The 20,911-nt window shown below is 53.4% G+C and overlaps 1 protein-coding gene across 4 annotated transcripts in view; it reads right to left on the minus strand.

Annotated features, from left to right (window-relative positions):
• Window positions 1–3,906: 3,906 nt before the first annotated feature.
• PDE4A (phosphodiesterase 4A) overlaps window positions 3,907–20,911 on the minus strand; it is a 53,660-nt gene continuing 36,655 nt past the window's right edge. For 3 of the 4 annotated variants that reach the window (XM_030820874.1, XM_030820873.1, XM_030820875.1), the window contains 9 exons: window positions 18,638–18,731; window positions 15,442–15,665; window positions 14,047–14,145; window positions 13,787–13,951; window positions 12,427–12,526; window positions 11,944–12,098; window positions 11,624–11,746; window positions 9,663–9,845; window positions 3,907–6,638 (listed from right to left, as the gene is read on the minus strand). In XM_030820874.1, the coding sequence (XP_030676734.1) occupies window positions 5,904–6,638; window positions 9,663–9,845; window positions 11,624–11,746; window positions 11,944–12,098; window positions 12,427–12,526; window positions 13,787–13,951; window positions 14,047–14,145; window positions 15,442–15,665; window positions 18,638–18,731 (1,878 nt within the window). In that variant the 3' untranslated portion in view covers window positions 3,907–5,903. Of the gene's footprint in view, window positions 6,639–9,662; window positions 9,846–11,623; window positions 11,747–11,943; window positions 12,099–12,426; window positions 12,527–13,786; window positions 13,952–14,046; window positions 14,146–15,441; window positions 15,666–18,637; window positions 18,732–20,228; window positions 20,633–20,911 lie in introns of those variants that run through there. The other variant, XM_003275745.3, reaches the window with a different exon arrangement.

Below are 20,911 nucleotides of genomic sequence, written 5' to 3' on the forward strand. Positions count from 1 at the left end.
GGCAGGAGGATTGCTTGAGCCCAGGACTTTGAGGAGATCAGCTCGGACATGTAACATGGTGAGACCCCATCTCTACACCCTTTTTTTTTTTTAAAGCAAGTGTTACTAGCTAAACCGTACTATAGAGCAACTCTTTAACTCTGTAACTGTCGTTATCCCATTTTATTTAAATAATTAATTCTTTTTTTTGAGATGGAGTTTCGCTCTTGTTGCCCAGGCTGGAGTGCAATGTTGCGATCTTGGCTCACTGCAACCTCTGCCTCCCGAGTTCAAGTGATTCTCCTGCCTCAGCCTCCCCAATAGCTGGGATTATAGATCCCTGCCAGCACACCTGGCTAATTTTTGTATTTTTAGTAGAGACAAGGTTTCGCCAAGTTGGCCAGGCTGGTCTTTATCTCCTGACCTCAGGTGATCCGCCTGCCTCAGCCTCCCAAAGTGCTGGGATTACAGGTGTGAACCACCACACCTGGCCCCATTTTATTTATTTACTTTTTTTTTTTTTTTGAGGCAGTCTCTCACTCTGTCACCCAGGCTAGAGTGCAGTGGCACAATCACAGTTCACTGCAGCCTCGACCTCCTGGGCTCAAGTGATCCTCTTGCCTCAGCCTCCGGAGTAGCTGGGACTACAGGTGCGCACCACTACACCCAGCTAATATATCCCCATTTAGTAAAAGAAACAAGTGAAGCTCAGAGAGATCACTACCAAGATCACCAGTCAGAGTCCCTCTCGAGCCCAGGAGTTCAAGACCAGCCTGGTCAGCATAGGGAGATCCCCATCTCTACCAAAAAAAAAAAAAAAAAAAAAGGCTGGGCTTGGTGGTGCACACCTGTCATCCCAGCTACTCAGGAGGCTAAGGTGAGAGTATCACTTGGGCCCAGAGGGTCTAGGCTACGGTGAGCCCTGATCATGCCACTGCACTCCAGCCTGGGTGACAGAGCCCATCCGTGTCTAAAAAAAAAAAAAAAGAAAAAAGAAAAAGAAAAGAAAAATAGAAAAACATCTCAGAGTCCCTGGACTAGAAACAAATGGCAGAGTAGGCAGGTGGACTTTTCCTTGGACCCAGGCAAGATGCTCTCATTTGTTTCAGAACACGCATGGTATAAAAATATATGTCTAGTGCCCCGTTGTGTCTACCTACTCGAGCACTGTGTGTATTCATGTGCATCCTGGTTCATTAAACCCCAGAGGCAGCCAGTATTCTTTTTTTTTTTTCTTTTTTTGAGATGGTGTCTCGATCTGTCACCCAGGCTGAAGTGCACTGGTATGATCTGGGCTCACTGCAACCTGCAGCTCCCGGGTTCAAGCAATTCTCCTGTCTCAGCTTCCCAAGTAGCTGGGACTACAGGCACGTGCCACCATGCTCAGCTAATTTTTGTATTTTTAGTAGAGACGGGGTTTCACCATGTTGGTCAGGCTGGTCTCGAACTCCTGACCTCAGGTGATCCACCTGCCTTGGCCTCCCAAAGCGCTGGGATTACAGGAGTGAGCCACCGTGCCCAGCCGAGGCAGCCAGTATTCTAATCAAGGTCCAAATCACAAACATTTCCACTATCCATATCTTTATCTATATTCAGAAGTTTTGCTCATTAGTATAATGAATGTCAGAAACCTTCTATTGGTAAAACCAGGGGCTTGTTAATCAGCCTAACAGGGCTGGGTTTGGTGGCTCACTCCTGTAATCCCAGCACTCTGGGAGGCTGAGGTGGGAGGATTGCTTGAGCCCAGGAGTTTGATACCAGCCTGGGCAACAAAGCGAGACCCTGTCTCTATAAAATAAAAAATAAATTAGCCGTGCATAGTGGCACCCGCCTGTGGTCCCGGCTACATGGGAGGCTGAGGCAGGAAGATCACTCGAGTCTAGGAGGTTGAGGCTGCAGTGAACTATGATCACGTCACACCACTGCACTATAGACTGGGTGATAGAGTCTCATTGCCACCAAAAAAAAAAGCCTAATAAATGTGGGAAAATTAGGCTCTGTGGGTGGAATTAACAGCATTCAAGTATGTGGCTAGGCCAGGTGTGGTGGCATCCACCTGTAATCCCAGCTACTAGGTAGGGTGAGGCAGGAGGATCTCTAGAGCACAGAAGTTCAAGGCTGTAGGGAGCTGATTGTGCCACAGCACTTCAGCCTGGAAAACAGAGAGAGACCATGCCATTAATTTTTCTTTTTTTTTTTTGGTATGGAGTTTTGTTCTTGTTGTCCAGGTTGGAGTGCAGTGGCATGGGCATGGCTCACTGCAACCTCTACCTCCCAGGCTCAAGCAATCCTCCTGCCTCAGCCTTCCAAGTACCTGGGACCACAGGGATGGTCCACCACCACTGGCTAACTTTTAAATTTTTTTTTTTTTTTTAATGAGATGGAGTCTCGCTCTCTCGCCCAGGCTGGAGTGCAGTGGTGCGATCTCGGCTCACCACAAACTCCGCCTCCCAGGTTCACGCCATTCTCCTGCCTCAGCCTCCCGAGTAGCTGGGACTACAGGCGCCCGCCACCACGCCCGGCTAAATTTTTTGTATTTTTAGTAGAGACGGGGTTTCACCGTGTTGGCCAGGATGGTCTTGATCTCCTGACCTCGTGATCTGCCCGTCTCGGCCTCCCAAAGTGCTGGGATTACAGGCGTGAACCACCACGCCTGGCCCAACTTTTAAATTTTTTTTTTTTTGAGACAGAGTCTTGCTCTGTCACCCAGGCTGGAGTACAGTGGCACAATCTCGGCTCACTGCAACCTCTGCCTCCCAGGTTCAAGCAATTCTCCTGTATCAGCCTCCTGAGTAGCTGGGATTACAGGAATGTGCCACCATGCCCGGCTAATTTTTGTATTTTTAGTAGAGACGGGGTTTCACCATGTTGGTCAGGCTGGTCTCGAACCCCTGACCTCAGGTGATCCAGCCGCCTCAGCCTCCCAAAGTGCCGGGATTACAGGCATGAGCCACCATGCCTGGCCAATTTTTAAAATTTTTAATAGAGACAGGGTCTCACTATGTTGCCCAGGCTTCTCCTGAACTCCTGTGCTCATCTCGGCCTCCCAAACACTGGGATTACAGGCATGAGCCTTTGTGCTGGGTAGTCTTTTGCCTTTTTTTTTTTTTTTGAGACAAAGTCTCGTTCTGTCACCCAGGCTGGAGTGCAGTGGCGTGATCTCAGCTCACTGCAACCTCCACCTCCTGGGTTCAAGCTATTCTCCTGCCTCAGCCTCCCAAGTAGCCGGGACTACAGGCGCGTGCCACCACGCCCGGCTAATTTTTGTATTTTTTAGTAGAGACGGGGTTTCACTATATTGGCCAGGTTGGTCTCAAACTCCTGACCTCATGATCTGCCCGCCTCGGCCTCCCAACGTGCTGGGATTACAGGCATGAGCCACCGCGCCCAGCCACATCTTTTCCCTTTTAAATACTGCACGGGGCTGGGTGCAATGGCTCACACCTGTAATCCCAGCACTTTGGGAGGTTGAGACGGGTGGATCACCTGAGGTCAGGAGTTTCAGACCAGCCTGACCAACATGGTGAAACTCCATCTCTACAAAAAATACGAAGAATTAGCCAGACGTGGTGGTGGGCGCCTGTAATCCTAGCTACTTGGGAGGCTGAGGCAGGAGAATCACTTGAACCCGGGAGGCAGAGGTTGCAGTGAGCCGAGATGGCGCCATTGCACTCCATCCTGGGCAACAAGAGGGAAGCTCCATCTCAAAAACAAAACAAAACAAAACAAAACAAACCCTGTGTGGCTTGAATTTCCATTTTATAACCCGATTCAGGCTGGGGAATGTCTCTGTCCAAGCTCTACTTCACAATTCCGTCTGCTGGGAAACAAGTAGGGACAGAAACTCCCTCCCCAACCCAAGCAGACGGTGCAGCGGGGAGACACCTCAACAAACAACGTGGGGAATGAAGCCACATCAGCCAGGAATATCGGTGAAAGCCTCGGTTTAATTGGAGACAAGATCAAAGGATTATTGATCAACAGACCAAATGACTGATCGTCAAAGTGGACAATACACAAGCAGCTTACAGAGGTCCTGTGCCCACCCTGGGGAGAGGAGCCCTGCTTGGGGGTGGGGTCTGTCTCTCCAGTCACCCCCTGGCTCCTGGAGAAAGGGGAGGGGACAGGCTCTGCCCAGCCCCAACCCCTAGGATGACACGACTTCCCATAAAACAACAGCGGTGAGTCCACCCTTTTCCCAGGACTATGGTACAGTTTGTATAATACAGCAGGAACAGAGACTCTCCCAACGGGAGACCCCCTTCCCTACCTTCCCGACTGGGTCAGCCAGGGAAGGGCAAGTTTTTATTTTCCCTTTTTGCCTCCGTAGAATAATTTACAAACCAACCTTACAGTATGTACAAAAAAGAAAGAAAGAAAAGAAAAAAAGATAAAGAATGAACAAAAAGAAAGAAAAGGCCCACTCCGATCGCCGGCTGGGACAAAAACGACTTTCGCTACAAAATATGAACCCTGTACAGACAGCATCAAGGGAGTGCGAGTGGGGGGTTACATCCCCCTGGGGTGGACAGAGGGATGGAAGGCTAGGGAGGAGCTGGGGGCTACAGTACCGTGTGCTCAGAATTGGGTAGGGGGCAGGTGATGAGGTTGGTCCAGCTGCAGAACCAGGCCGAGGGGCGAGGGGAGGAGGGAGAGAGGGGGTCTTTCCTTCCAAACAGTCCCCCATGGCTTGGAGAAAAATGGCCTTGCATCTGTCTGCCGTATTGCTCAGGGACTAGCTGGGGGAGAGGGAGAGGCTTGGCAAGGTACGGATGGAGGAGAAATTATTTTGGTGCCAGGGTGGAAGGAAGGGTTGCCCAGGAATGAGAATGAAGGTATACACCATTATTGCTTCCTTCTAGGGCAAAAGGTCGGGGGGCTGTGATCAGAAAGTGGAAGGTGGGGTCCGGGGAACCCTGGAAAGGGGGGTGAGGCCAGGATGGGGGTTCTGGGCGCCTGGCCCTGCCTCACCCAAGGTGCAGGCGGCCACTGCAACCCCCTTGCCTGTGGCCGTGGGAATTATTAAGGCAGAAACAAGAGGAGAAGCAGCTAGAAGTGGGGTGGTGGGGGGGAGGTGTGAGTGGATCAGAGCCACCACCCCCCAAAACGGAAAATTCAAAGTGAACCCAAAATGGAAGGGAAAGGGGATGGAGAGTGGAGGAGGTCTAGGGCCCTCCTCAAATCCCAGGCCTGAGGCTGGCGGTGTGAACGCCCCCTTCCACACCACCCCCGTATCCTAAAGTGAACAGCTCCCCCAGCTCCCTGCCTTTCTAGTCAGTATCGCCAGGAGTATCGCCGGGATTGTGCAAAATCAAGCGGAAGACTTTTTTAGGGGGGAGAGGAGGCAGCAAACCAGACGGGCGCTGGAGCTGGGACCTCCCACAGTGACTGCTCCCCACCCTGGCTCCAGCCCCGCCTAGAATGGCTATTCCTGACCACGTTCTAGAAATCCTCCAAAATTCAGAAGCCCAGAAGGAGGCCCCACACCTGCTTGGGCCCAGGTAGAGACTCCCAGGCGGCTGGAAGACTGAGCCTGGAACTTGGGGGGCGGTGGGGGAAGGTGAGGGGAGGGGTTTGGAGGTGGAAAGGGGGAACCAGGAACAGGAGCATCTACAGTTGCTGTGTTTCTTTCTTTTTTTTTTCTTTTTTTGTTCTTTTTCTAAAAATGTTACAATTAAAATTCAAAAAAATAAAATCCCTTCCGGGACCTCAGCCCCTCATTCCCCAGCCCCCACCTCCAAAAAAAGGCCCCGTGGGTGGGGGCAGGGGGAAAGGGGAAAAAAGAAAAGAGAAAAAAAACAAAACACTTTTCGTTTTCTTTTTTCTCAGGAGGGCCAAGAGTCTTTGAGGCAGCGGAGGAGGTGGTTGGGGGAGAAGGGGAGTGAGGGGAGGAGTGGAGGGGAACAGGGACAGAGGTCTGGGGATCAGGTAGGGTCTCCACCTGACCCCCCCCCACCAGGAGCTGGGAGTGTGGATGTGTCCTCCCCGAATGTCCCTGCGCAGGCACTGCAAGCCCTCTTGGCAGCCTGGTGCTCTCGTTGGGCCTCCACCTCGGCCGCCGTGGAGGGGAGGCCCGGGAGGCCCGGGGCATGCTCTGAAACAGACAGGGTCCTCCAGGCAGGGAGAAGGGGGCTTTGAAGAGCCAGGGCAGAGGGGCTGCTGTGGCTTACAGCAACCACGGATTCCTCCTGGGACAAGAACTCATCCTGAGCCACAGGTGCACTGCCCGTGGACTGTGCCTGCTGTGTCAAATACACTTCCTCCAGCTCGGCCTCCAGGGATGCTTCCTGTGCCATAACTTCCAATGACTCCTGGGCCGGGGATGCCTCCTGGGCCCTGGTTGCATCCAGAGCTTCCTCGGCTCCTGACAATCCCTGCGCTGTCAATGCCTCTTGGGCTGTGCACGGTATCTGGGCCATTGATATTTCTTCCTCTTCTTCCTCCTCCAGCGTCAGCTCAAACTGGAACTTGTCAGGCGGAGGTGGGTGGCCTGGCCCCCTTGACTCCTCCTCGGGTGGCGGAGACGGGCTCTGCCGGATGGCGCTGTAGTACCAGTCCCGGTTGTCCTCCAAAGTGTCCAAGATCTCCTGGGCATCTGGGTGGACAAGGTCCGCCCAGGTCTCCCACAATGGGTGCACAATGTAGTCAATAAAACCCACCTGGTGGAGGGGAAGAAAGTATAAACGGGCGGCCTGTGGGGTGGATGATACCACCACATTATAGGAGCTAATGAAATGAAAAACATGCTTATGGGCCGGGCATGGTGGCTCATGTCTATAATCCCAGCACTTTGGGAGGCTGAGGCGGTCAGATCATTTGAGGTCAGGAGTTCGAGACCAGGCCAGCCAGCATGGTGAAACCGCATCTCTACCAAAAATACAAAAATTAGCTGGGCCTGGTGGTGCGTGCCTGTAGTTCCAGCTACTTGGGAGGCTGAGATAGGAGAATCGCTTGAACCTGGGAGGTGGAGGTTGCAGTGAGCTGAGATCGCGCCACTGCACTCCAGCCTGGGTGACAGAGCAAGACTCCATCTCAAAAACAAAAACAAAAAAATGTATACATTGATGCAGTTTATACACACACAGACACACACACACACACACACACTTTTCTTTTTTTTTTTTTGAGACGGAGTCTGGCTCTGTCGCCCAAGCTGGAGTGCAGTGGCTCGATCTCGGCTCACTGCAAGCTCTGCCTCCCAGGCTCACGCCATTCTCCTGCCTCAGCCTCCCAATTAGCTGGGACTATAGGCGCCCGCCATCGTGCCCGGCTAATTTTTCTATTTTTCGTAGATAGGGGGTTTCACCATGTTAGCCAGGATGGTCTAGATCTCCTGACCTTGTGATCAGCCCACCTTGGCCTCCCAAAGTCCTGGGATTACAGGCGTGGGTCACTGCACCCAGCATTTTTTTTTTTTTGACACAGTGTCTCACTCTGTCACCCAGGCTGGAGTGCAGTGGTGTGATCATAGCTCATTGCAGTCTTGAACTCCCCAGCTCAAGCGATCCTCCCACCTCAGTCTCCCCAGTAGCTGGGACTAAAGGCGCACGTTACCACACTGTTAATTACTGTATTTTTTGTAGAAACCGGTTCTTGTCACATTGCCTTGGCTGGTCTCAAACTCCTGAGCTCAAGCGATCTGCCTATTTTGGCCTCCTAAAGTGTTGGGATTAGAGGTGACAGCCACTGTACCCAACCCTGTATGTATTTCTCTGTTTTTCTTTTCTTTCTTTTTTTTTTTTTTGAAGACACAGTCTCACTCTGTCACCCAGGCTGCAGTGCAAGGGTGCGATCTCGGCTCACTGCAACCTCTGCCTCCTGGGTTCAAGCGATTCTCCTGCCTCAGCCTCCAAAGTAGCTGGGACTACAAACATATGTCACTATGCCTGGCTTGTTTTTGTAGAGATGGGGTTTCACCATGTTGACAAGGTTGGTCTCGAGCTCTTGACCTCAGGTGATCCACCCACCTCAGCCTCCCAAAGTGCTGGGATTACAGGCGTGAGCCACTGCACCTGGCCTATTTTTTAAAAAGCTAAATGCAATTCCAGCTACTCGGGAGGCTGAGGCAGGGAGAATTGCTTGAACCCGGGAGGCGGAAGTTGCAGTGAGCCAAGATTGTGCCATTGCACTCCAGCCTAGGCATCACAGCGAGACTCCGTCTCGGAAAAAAAAAAAAGTAGGCCGGACGTGGTGGCTCACGCCTGTAATCCCAGCACTTTGGGAGGCCGAGGTGGGCGGATCACCTGATGTCTGGAGTTCAAGACCAGCCTGGCCAACATGGTGAAACCCTGTCTTTACTAAAAATACAAAAATTAGCGGGGCATGGTGGCGGGCACATGTAATCCCAGCTACTCAGGAGGCTGAGGCAGGAGAATCGCTCGAACCCGGGAGGCAGAGGTTGCAGTGAGCCAAGATCACGCCATTGCACTCTAGCCTGGGGGACAAGAGCGAGACTTCATCTCAAAAAAAAAAAAAAAAAGCTAAATCCACAAACTATTGCTAGGAAGTTGCCTATGAACATAATAACTACATTATAAAGTGTATAACATTAGTTTTCCATGGGGTGTGTGTGTGAGTGATTTTGTACTCCTAGGGGACATTTGGCAATGTCTGGAGACATTTTTGGTCTTTACAAATGAGCAGGGGGAGGCCGGGCATGGTGGCTTATGCCTGTAATCCCAGCACTTTGGGAGGCTGAGGGAGGCAGATTGAGTGAGCCCAGGAGTTCGAGAACAACCTGGGCAACATGACAAAACCCTGTCTCTATGAAAAATACAAAATTAGCTGAGTGTGGTGGTGCATGCCTGTAGTCTCCGTTACCCTGGAGGCGGGGGTGGAGGATCATTTTAGCCCAGGAGGTGGAGGTTGCAGTGAGCCAAGATCACGCCCCTGCACTCCAGCCTGGGTGGCACAATGAGACCCTGTCTCAGAAAAAAAAGAAAAAGAAAAATGAAAACAAGGCCGGGTATGGTGACTCACCCCATATCCCAGCACTTTGGGAGGCCAAGGTTTGAGCCCAGGAGTTCAAGACAAGACTGGCAACACAGCAAACCCCTATCTCAACAAAAAATTTTTAAAAATTAGCCAGGTGTGGCGGTGTGCGCCTGTATTCCCAGCTACTCTGGAGGCTGAGGCAGGAGGATCGCTTGAGCCCAGGAATTCAAGGCTGCAGTGAGCTATGATCACACTACTGCATGCCACCCTGGGCAACAGTGCAAGACCTGGTCTCAAAATAAATAAATAAAACATAAATAAAAGAAAAACAGGAGGCTGGGCGCGGCGGCTCACGCTTGTAATCCTGGCATTTTAGGAGGCCGAGGTGGGTGGATCACGAGGTCAAGAGTTCGAGACCAGCCTGGCCAACATGGTGAAACCCCATCTCTACTAAAAATACAAAAATTAGCCAGGCATGGTGGTGCACGCCTGTAATCCCAGCTACTTGGGAGGCTGAGGCAGGAGAATCACCTGAACCCGAGAGGCGGAGGTTGCAGTGAGCTGAGATCATGCCATTGTACTCCAGCCTGGGCAATAGAATGAGACTCCGTCTCAAAAACAAAACAAAAAACAGGACAACTTAGCATTGTGGAAAGGCAGAGGAGGAGCTCCTGGGCCTCAGAACTTCAGGCCAAGATGGGCTGGGGAGACCCACCCTGTCCCCGTCCATCAGTGCCCCGAGCCTGTACCTGAGACTTCTCCACGGAGGCAGTGTGCTTGTCACACATGGGGCTGATTTCCATGCCACGCTCGCGCTCACGGTCACCCTGCTGGAAGAACTCAGCCATGATGCGGTCTGTCCACTGGCGGTACAGCTCCAGTGGCTTGGTGGGGTTGCTGAGGTCTGCACAGTGCACCATGTTCCGGAGGACCTGCATGAGTTCGGGGCACAGGGGAGACTTCAGAGGCTATGCCTCTGTCCCAGTCTGAGACCTCAGGCATTCTTTCTTTTTTAAGAAATGGGAGCTGGGCGCAGTGGCTCACGCCTGTAATCCCAGCACTTTGGGATGCCGAGGTGGGTGGATCATGATGAGGTCAGGAGTTCAAGACCAGCCTGGCCAACATGGTGAAACCCTGTCTCTACTAAAAATACAAAAAAATTAGCCAGGCATGGTGGCACATGCCTGTAATCCCAGCTATAGTGGGGCTGAGGCAGGAAAATTGCTTGAACCCAGGAGGCGGAGGTTGCAGTGAGCCGAGATCAAGCCACTGCCCTCCAGCCTAGGCGACAGAGTGAGACTCCATCTCAGAAAAAAAAAGAAAAGAAAAGAAAAGAAAAAGAATGGGGCTGGGCGCAGTGGCTCACGTCTGTAATCACAGCACTTTGGGAGGCCAAGGTGGGCAGATCACTTGAGGTCAGGAGTTTGAGATCAGCCTGGCCAAGATGGCGAAACCCCATGTCTACTAAAAATACAAAAATTAGCCAGGTCTGGTGGTAGGCACCTGTAATCCCAGCTACTCTAGAGGCTGAGGCAGGAGAATTGCTTGAGCCCAGGAGGCGGAGTTTGCAGGGAACCAAAATCCGTGCCCTCTAGCCTGGGTGACAGAGAGACCCGATCTCAAAAAACAAACAAACAAACAAAAAACCAAAAACAGAAAAGAAGAAAGAGAAAGAAGAAGGAAAGGATAAGACAGGACAGTAAAGGAAAGGAAAGGAAAAGAGGATCTTGCAATGTTGCTCTGGCTGGCCTCAAACAGTCCTCCTGCCTCAGCCTCTGGAGTAGTTGAGATTATAGGCGTGAGCCACCACACCCAGCTTTCAGGCTTTCTTATCTCCCACCTGGGGAGGGAGGGAGTAGGGAGTAGGGAGAGGAGGCGGGGAGAAGAGAGAACAGAGGAGGTAACAGGGAGAGGTGTGTGGGAGATGGAGAAAATATGGGAGGAGTCAGAAGGGGGGTGAGGGAAGAGAAGATGGTTAGGGAGAGGGACAGGGGACCTGGAAGGGGTTAATGAGAAGAAAGGAGGAATTGGGGGAAATGGGAGGAAATGGTGGGAGAGATGGGATTGGAAAGTGAAGATGGAGAAGGGGACAGACAGAAAGAAAGAGGTCAGGTGTGGTGGCTCACGCCAGCTATCCCAGCACTTTGGCAGGCCAAGACAGGAGGATAACTTCAGCTCAGGAGTTTGAGACCAGACTGGGTGACATAGTGAGACCCCAACTCTCCTTTAAACATACGAAGTAAATAAAAATAAATTTTAAAAAAGAGGGGTGGGCGCGGTGGCTCATGCCTGTAATCCCAGCACTTTGGGAGGCCAAGGCAGGGGGGCATCACCTGAGGTCGGGAGTTCGAGACCAGCCTGACAGACATGGAGAAACCCTGTCTCTACTAAAAGTACAAAATTAGCTGGGCATGGTGGCGCATGCCTGTGATCCCAGCTACACGGGAGGCTGAGACAGAAGAATCGTTTGAACCCGGGAGGCGGGAGGCGGAGGTTGCAGTGAGCCAAGATGGCGCCATTGCATTCCAGCCTGGGCAACAAGAGCAAGACTCCGTCTCAAAAACAAACAAACAAACAAAAAAACAGAAAGACACAAGAAGATGGGCCACTTGGGAGAAAGAGGCTGAGGAAGGTGCAGTTAGCTACCCAGACCTAAAGGCGTGGCTGGGGGAGTGTCCCCCCCTCCTTAAATGATGGGGCGTGGGGGCACCTGGATGCGGTCGGAGTAGTTATCCAGCAGGAGGACCCCTGAGCTGGTCACTTTCTTGGTCTCCACCATGGTCTTCAGGTCAGCCAGGAGGGTCATGTGCTTGGACATGTCCGTGGCCAGCACCTGCGGGCAAGGGGGGGGTCACTGGGGCCGCTGACACCCGCCCCCCAGACTGACCCGGGCCTCTGAAGTTTTCACCAGGTAGAAGCCGCCCGTTCTGTCCAGGTTGAAGGTTCCTCTGGGACTCAGACCCACTCCTCCCCAAAGCCCTCGACTCCTAGGCTTCCTTTCCCGCTCCGTCCCGCCCCAGCCCCGCCCACCATGTCGATGACCATCTTGCGTAGGCTCTGCCGCTGGCGCTTGCTGAGGTTCTGGAAGATGTCGCAGTTGTCCTCCTGCAGCAGCTTGAAGCCCACGGCCAGGTGGTGATTCTCGAGCACCGACTCATCGTTGTACATGAGCGCCAGCTCCGAATCTGCAGCCCAACCCGGAGGTCAGGGGAGGGCCCACGTGTGCAGCCCCAACCGCAGGAGGGCCAGCTCCGCCCCCAACTAGCTAACCCCTCCCCAGCCCGGCCAGCCTCGCCTCCAGCCCAGTCAGCTCTACCCTAGCCCGGCCATCCCCTTTCCAGCCCAGCAAGCCCCGCCCCCAGCCCCGCCTCCTGCCCGGCCATCCCCTTTACAGCCCAGCCAGCCCCGCCCCCAGGCCAGCCAGCCCCGCCTTCAGCCTAGTCAGTTCCGCCCCCAGCCTGGCCAACACGGCCTCCAACTCAGCAAACCCCGCCCCTGGCGAGGGCCACTCACTGGTATTGATGAGGAACTGGTTGGAGACCCCAGGGTGATCTACATCGTGGATGGCAGCCGCAAAGAGGGCGGCAAGAATCTCCAGGTCCGTGAACACTGCCTGGGAGTACAGAGACGGATGTTAGAAAAACAGAGTTGAAGCTATGCATGGTGGTGAGCGCCTGTTGTCTCAGCTACTTAGGAGGCTGAGATAGGAGGATCACTTGAGCCTAGGACTTCAAGGCCAGGAGTTTAAGGCCATCCTGGGCAACATAGCAAGGCCCTGTCTCAAATTTAATTTTTTTTTTTTTTTTTTTTGAGACAGAGTTCTGCTCTTGTTGCCCAGGTTGGAATGCAGTGGCACGATCTTGGCTCACTGCAACTTCCCCATCCCGGGTTCGAGCAACTCTCCTGGTTCAACCTCCCGAGTAGCTGGGATTACAGGCTCCCACCACCACGCCCGGCTGATTTTTTAAATATTTTTTGTAGAGACAAGGGTTTCGCCATGTTGGCCATTTCTGACCTCAGGTGATTCACCTGCCTCGGCCTCCCAAAGTACTGGGATTACAGGTGTGAGGCACCATGCCTGGCCCTCCCCAATTTTTATTTTGTTTTATTTTTTTTGAGATGGAGTCTCACTTTGTTGCCCAGGCTGGAGTGCAGTGGCGCAATCTTGGCTCACTGCAACCTCCACCTACTGGGTTCCAGCGATTCTCCTGCCTCAGCCTCTGGAGTAGCTGGGATTACAGGCATGCCCCACCATGCCCGGCTAATTTTTATATTTTTAGTAGAGACAGGGTTTCACCATGTTGGTCAGGCTGGTCTTGAACTCCCGACCTCAGATGATCCACCCATCTTGGCCTCCCAAAGTGCCAGGATTACAGGCATGAGCCACCGCACCTGGCCTAAAACATTTTTTTTTTTTTTTTTTTTTTAAATAAATAAGAGTTTTGGCCGGGCACAGTGGCTCATGCCTCTACTCCCAGCACTTTGGGAGGCCAAGGTGGGTGGATCACGAGGTCGGGAGTTTGAGACCAGCCTGTCCAACTTGGCGAAACCCCATCTCTACTAAAAATATTATAAAAACTTAGCCAGGTGTGGTGGTGGGCGCCTGTAGTCCCGGCTACTTTGGAGGCTGAGGCAGGAGAATCGCTTGAACCCAGGAGGTGGAGGTTGCAGTGAGCCGAGATCGTGCCACTGCACACTAGCCTGGGCGGCAGAGCGAGACTCCATCTCAAAAAAAAAAAAAAAAAAAAAAAAAAGAGAGAAGTGGGGTCAAAGAGAGATGGAGGTCAGAGACACAGGGTCAGAGAGACACACAGGAGGCTGAAGAGGCAGTCACAAAGACAGACGGGGACGGGGAGACAGGGCAGTCACTCACATCTAGCGCAGGCGTGGCCAGCAGTACGTGGGTGGACTGCAGCACGTCGGCTGCGTGCAGGCTGTTATGGTAGGCCACGTCAGCGTGGTAGTGATCCTCCAACGTCAGCATGTATGTCACCATCGTGTCCACAGGGATGCGGAATTTCTTCAGCAGGTCCCGCTCCTGAGAGCAGGCAGGGCAGGGTGGTGACCTCCGCCGGCCCCCAGTGCCCCGCTCTGAGCCCCTCACCCGGGCCCACTCCCGGCTGTCCCCATCACCTGGAATATCATGTACATGATGCAGGTGAGCGAGCGGCCTCCGGCGTAATCCGACACGCAAAAGATGTTCAGGCCCCACTTATTCAGGTTCTCCAGTTCCTGGTGGAGATGGAGGCCAGAGGTCAGTAGCCTGTAAGACTCAGGGCTCTGGAGAATATATCCTAGGAGTTTGAAGCCTTGGTCTGAAGGAAGCACCATTATTCCTCACCCAGTGGGTGACAGGTTCAACAGCACAGAATGTACTGCCCTGGTCCTACTGGGCTGCAAAATAACGAAAGCAATCACAGCCACTGTCTTTTGAGCACTTATGATCTGCCAAGTATTGCTCTAAGCACTTGATCTCATTTGGCAGGTGAAGGCACCAAGGCTCAGAGAAGCGATGTGACTTCTCCAAGATCATGCAGCTCATAAGTGGCAAAGCTAGGATGGGAACCCAGCACAACTGGCCCCCAGCACATCTCAGCCTCTTAGCTAAGCTGTTTACGAGCCCCAGGGGAGAAAGGAAGAAGGGCTTATTTTCCATGTCTCTCCAGAATCCAGAAAAGGGCCAGCACGTAGTAGCTGCTTAATAAACACCAGTTGGCTGGCTGCAGTGGCTCACGCCTGCAATCCCAGCACTTTGTGAGGCTAAGGTGGGTGGATTACTTGAGGCCAGGAGTTCGAGACCAGCCTGGTCAACATGGTGAAACCCCATTTCTACTAAAAATACAAAAATTAGCCAGGTGTGGTGGCACACGCCTTTAGTCCCAGCTACTCAGGAGGGTGAGGCAGGAGAATCGCTTGAACCCAGGAGGTGGAGGTTGCTGTGAGCCGAGATCACACTACTGCACTCCAGCCTGGGCGACAGAGCGAGTCTCCATCTCAAAATAAATAAATAACTAAAAATAAATAACTAAATGCCAGGTGACTGAATGGAAGATTCACTGGAGGAGGTGGCTCAAAGAGGGTTACAATAAGCCTCAGCTGAGTGAGTCACCAAAGATGGATCACTTCCACTGCCGCTGTCCCTTGGAAGAGCTAGGAGTGAAACCCCCATCTGGACTGTTGGGGACACTATGGGGGCACAGTCTGGATCAGCGTCACTGGTGTACACCAATCCCCCTGCAGCTGGGAGTGTTGCCTGCTAAGGCTCAGAGCTGCCCGCTTTTCCAGAAGATTAGTCCCAACAGGAGCTACAGGGAAGAGGTGATACGTCCACCCCTGGGGATGGCCTCCAAGCAATGAATGATACAGAGGTACAACGAGCCAGCATGCTTGCCTCAAGATGGGCTCAAACCCTCATCTCAGGCTCTGCTTCTAGGAAACCTGGCCTAAGACATAACCCAATGCCCAGTCCTTCTCAGGGTCCCAGGAGACCACCCCCTCCAGCCCTGCCCCTACTGAGCCCCCACCCACTTGGGCCAGGAGCTCTTCTTGATCGGTCTTCACCCCAAATCGGGGAATGTTAGAGTTGTTCAGGCTGTTACTATGCATCAACTTTTTCACCCCTGTGATTTGGGACATGGGCTGTAAGTGTGGTACAGGGGGCGGGGGCGGCTGGGAGGGTCTTGGTCGCGGCGCTTGCTGTTTTTCTCGTTCCTTCATCGTGGGTGATGGGATCTCCACTTCATTCTGTTTGTCTGCAGAAGATGGGGAGTGGGAACAAGTGTGAACACCCCCTCCACCCCTGGAGGCTCCCATATCCTTCAGCCCTCTACCACGTACGGGGAAGGCTCACCTGAAAGGGCAGAACCCTTCCAGCTGTGATGCTGCTGGCTACTCAGAGTCAGGAAACCAGAGGGGATGTGGGAAATCTTCCGGGAGGTGGTGGGCTGGAGTGGGGGCCCAGGGCTCTGGGATGGGCCCAGTCTGATCATCAGATTTGGATGGAGAGTGGTGTGGGAAGTCAGGAAGGGAGGTGGGGATGCCAGGGAGAGCCGCTGCCTACCCCAAACACCCAGGGAACCTTTTTGGGTGGGGAAGACCCTGGCATGGGGGCCAAGAATGCTGGTGTGGGGGGGTGGCATCACTGGGAAGAAAGAGGGAAGAGTGGTCTCTGGCTCCATGTCCCTGCCCCCCCCCTCCCCCACCCACCTTGGCACCAGCCTGCCTGGGGAACAGCCCCAGGAGCCTTTTCCTGAGCTTTCAGCGGCTTCCAGAGCTCAGCCAAGGTCATCCATTGTGACCTGGAGCTAGCTAGTCAATGAAAAGGCCTAATACGGGTCATTTGCATGTTATGCTCCCATTGGGTGGATCCTCAGAACTCAGAGACACACCCTCACTGGTGGGAGCACAGGAAACTCCGAACACTTTTTCTCTTGAGACGGAGTCTCGCTCTGTCGCCCAGGCTGGAGTGCAGTGGCGTGATCTCTGGCTCACTGCAGCCTCCACCTCCCGGGTTCAAGTGATTTTCCTACCTCAGCCTCCCGAGTAGCTGGGATTACAGGCACCCGCCACCATGCCCGGCTAATTTTTATATTTTTAGTAGAGATGGGGTTTCATCATGTTGGCCAGACTGGTCTTGAACTCCTGACCTCAAGTGATCCACCTGCCTCGGCCTCCCAAAGTGCTGGAATTACAACAGGCATAAGCCACCGTGCCCAGCCCCAACACTTTTCTTGAGCTTGTCTGGGCGGTTCCTGAATTTGGGGGCCTTTGGGGTGTGGTGATAAACTGCGAGGATTAAATGATCCTGAGTTTGGGGGGACATCTTTAGCTTGAGGGTTTTGAGGTACCCATGAACTTAAGGGTTCTAGTGAATCTGGGGTATTCTGGTGCATTTGGGGTTCCATTGAATTAGGAATCTTACAGGTGTTTGTTTTTTTGAGACAGGATCTCAACTCTGTCGCTCAGGCTGGAGTGCAGTGGTGCAATCATGTCTCACTGCAGCCTCGAACTCCTGGGCTCAAGTGATCCTCCTGCCTCAGCCTCCCAAGTAGCTGGGACCACAGGCACATGCCACCATTCCTGACTAGCTTTTTATTTTGTTTATTTTTATTATTTTTATTTTTTTTGAGATGGAGTCTCACTCTGTCACCCAGGCTGGAGTGTAGTGACGCGATCTCAGCTCACTGCAACCTCCATCTCCCAGGCTGAAGCAATTCTCCTGTCTCAGCCTCCTGAGTAGCTGAGATTACAGGCGTGCGCCAACATGCCCGGCTAATTTTTGTATTTTTAGTAGAGACGGCGTTTCACCATGTTGGTCAGGCTGGTCTTGAACTCCTGATCTCATGATCTGCCCACCTCGGCCTTCCAAAGTGCTAGGATTACAGGCGTGAGCCACTGCACCCGGCCTAGTTTTTAATTTTTTTGTAGAGACAGGTTCTCACTATTTTGCCCAGGCTGGTCTTGAACTCCTGGGCTCAAGCGATCCTCTTGCCTCAGCCTCCCAAGTCCTGGGATTATAGGCATGAGCTGCCTCTTCCTGCCTCTTACAGGTTCTTAAGCTTGATAATCTTCTAGAGATTAGGGTTCTAACATTTTGGGAGTCTACTGAATTGGGGGGGTCATACCAAGTTTGGAGACCCTATTGAATTTGGGGGGTTTTTCAGTTTGGAGGTTTGCTAAAGTTTGGGGGCCTTTTGTGGACTCGGAAGCACAGAACTTCCCTTCAGTTTGAGAACTGTACTGAGTTTGGGCATCTCTCTTGAGTTTGGACGTGTCTACTGAGTTTGGAAGGGAGTCAATCCAAGTTTGGAAATTCTATTGAATTTGGGGTTATACTCAGTTCAGGAGGCTTTTCAGCTTGGAGGCTTTTTTTTGTTGATTTTTTGAGACAGAGTCTCACTCTGTTGCCCAGGCTGGAGTGCAGCAGTGGCATGATCTCGGCTCACTGCAACCTCTGCCTCCCGGGTTCAAGTGAGTGCCTAAAACAAAGAGGTGTTTGTTTGTTTTGAGACGGAGTCTCACTCTATTGCCCAGGCTGGAATGCAGTGGCATGATCTTGGCTCACTGCAACCTCTGCCTCCTGAGTTCAAGAGATTATCTTGCCTCAGCCTCCCAAGTAGCTAAGATTACAAGCACACACCACCATGCCCAGCTAATTTTTTTTTTTTTTTTTTTTTTTTTTTGAGACAGAGTTTCACTATTGTTGCTTAGGCTGGAGTGCAATGGAGCGATCTTGGCTCACTGCAACCTCCACCCCCTGGGTTCAAGCGACTCTTCTGCCTGAGCCTCCTGAGTTGCTGGGATTACAGGCACCCACCACCATGCCTGGCTAATTATTTGTATTTTTAGTAGAGATGGGGTTTCACCATGTTGGCCAGGCTGGTTGAGAACTCCAGTCCTCAGGTGATCCACCCACCTCGGCCTCCTAAAGTGCTGGGAATACAGGTGTGAGCCACCGCGCCCAGCGCTTGGAGGCTTTTTAAAGTTTAAAAGGGTTTTAAGCTCACAGATGATTTCAAATGTTGGGTTCTATAGAAGCTGGGGGTCCCACAGAGTTTGGAGGCATCAGGAATGTGAGGGTTCTTGGATAGAGTGACTGTGACCTTTGGGGAGTTGAGAGTCAGAGTCCCTGGGAAAATGTGAGCAACAGGACCCAGGGTCAGGGGCAGCCCCCTCTCTACCCCAGGTGTCCCCCCTCCAATCCCACGTGTTTCCCCTCACTCACCCAGGAATGTTGTGGAAATGTACTCTGAGACCTGGTTTCCCGACCTGCTCATTTCTGACAGGTGTGTGAGCTCACGGTTCAACATCCTCTTGAACTAAGGTAAAGGAGTCAACAAGGAAGAAATGATGGGGGAAGCACAGTGGTGGCGAGGGTGTCAGTCCCTCCCAAGAACACCTGAAGACCCCATGAGTCCCTCCTATTTTTCTGCTCAGCCAACAGAGCCCCTATAAGACTGCTGGGGGGGTGGGGTCAGCCTTTCCTCTCCTCGCAGCTCTGGATGGAGGTCCCCAGGTTTGGGGCGTCATGATCAGCATAACCCTCCCTGCCTGAGGAAAGAGGGGCTTCCCTCCTCATTTCCCCCAAGGAGGAGCTAGAGGGGCACCTGTGGAAGGGAGGGGTTCCTGCCTAACAGGGAGCCAATGGGGAAGCAGGAGAATCCCGTCGCCATGGCGATGGGAGTCTCCTTAGCAACTCCCCCTCCAACCAGCTGCTGAGCTAGGGAAAAGGGGGGCAAGCCAGAGGCCCCTTAACCCTTGCCTTCCTAGAGCTGCCCCTGACCCAAGTCTTCCCAGACATGGACCCCAATCCTGGGGGTCCTGGCTCCTGGCCTCCAGCTCAGTTTGGAAAAAGGGAACGTGGTAGCCAAGCTCAGGGGGACAAAAAGGTTTGGCCGGGGTAGGGGAGAATGGTGAGCTGAGGAAATCCCAGTTTGATCACCCAGGGGAGGGGGAGGGGGGTTCCCATCATAGCCCCCTCTCCCCCAACCCCAGAGAGGTGGACAGATGCACGGATGAACAGAGTATACCCAAAACCGGGCTTGGAAGCTCCTCCTGGTCCCCCCATGCCACTCTGCACAGGCCTCTGCTGTGACATTGTACACAGAGGAGAAAGGGCATTGGCTCCCCACCCCCAAGCTCTGCCACAGCACCCCAAAAGCAGAAGCAGACTCTGTCCAGGGAAGCAGGAGGGACACCTGGCAGGAGGGGTGAGCCTGCATGGCCCAGGCTTGGACAGGGCACTCCCTCCTCCTGGTGCCACCCAGAGACCCTGGGTACAGAGACACACACATCCACACAAGATGGACCCACAAAATCTCACACAACCACACACACAATCACAGGCTCTCAGTCCTACACAGCGTCACACAGCCCAGACACACAGATCAAAGGGCATGCAAAATAAGGTGGTCACTGACATTTGGGGTCACATGTCCCCAAAATATCAGGCAGCTCTGGGCTCAGACACACAGCCCAACACACAACACCACGGTCAGAGCCAGATGATCTCAGACAGGGCCACACAGTGACCCAGGCAAACAAGCCTATACTCAGGCAGACACACACCATCGCAGACACACACACACATCCAGGCACTGACACAGTCACACCCAGTGAGGGACCCGCAGTCCACCCCCAGGGAGAGTCACACACCCCCAGCTGCCCGCCATCCACGCCCAGCCCTGGGCCACACACAGAGACAGTCACAAGGCTTCATCTCCAGGCCATACACGTGCACAGCTGCACACACAAGCCCACACTGGGGGCCCAGCTCGCCAGGATGCCTGCCCACCCACTACCCTGCACTCTCCTACCTGGTCCCACCAGCCCACCAGCCACGGCTTGGAGCAGGTCTCGCAGAAGAAATCCACCAAGGGCATCTTGGAGACTTAGCCCGCCTGGGGCTGCTGCACACAGAGGCTGGGCTTGGGGAGTCCCGGGGTTAACAACCACTGGGGAGGGGGTGCAGGGCAGGTGGGTAGTGGAAGGGGGAGCCGCGGAGGGGCCTGGGCCGGCCCAGCAGGGCTGGGGGCTCCCTTCCCCTCCGCGCTCCCGGCGGCAGCCCTGGTTACATGGTCCGCCAGCCCTGGGCCCCCATGGGCCCCCCTGCGGCAGTGGGTGGAGGCGGTGGGGGGTCCGTGCCCATGGGAGGGGGACAGGGCAAGGGTCCCAGGAGGCGGCTGCGGAGCTCTGTGTGTGCACCCGTGTGTGTGCGTGTGTGCTCACTGCAGCACTGGCAGGCTGCATGGGATGTCAGGTGGTGCTGGGGGTGGGGGGGCATTAAAGGGGCATCAGAGCCCATGGGCCTCAGCCAGAACCTAGGTGGGCTGTCCCCATCAGGACCCGTCCCCTCCATGGACACACCCAGAGACAGAAACACACACCCACTTTACACTCACAGATGTACAAACACCCTGAGACACACCTTCCAGGGACACCCACACACATCCAGGCACTTGACACTTGAATATACACAGATACCCAAATGCTTTCTGTT

This window comes from Nomascus leucogenys, chromosome 10 (genome assembly GCF_006542625.1).
Source record: "Nomascus leucogenys isolate Asia chromosome 10, Asia_NLE_v1, whole genome shotgun sequence".
Classification (NCBI taxonomy): Eukaryota; Metazoa; Chordata; class Mammalia; order Primates; family Hylobatidae; genus Nomascus; species Nomascus leucogenys.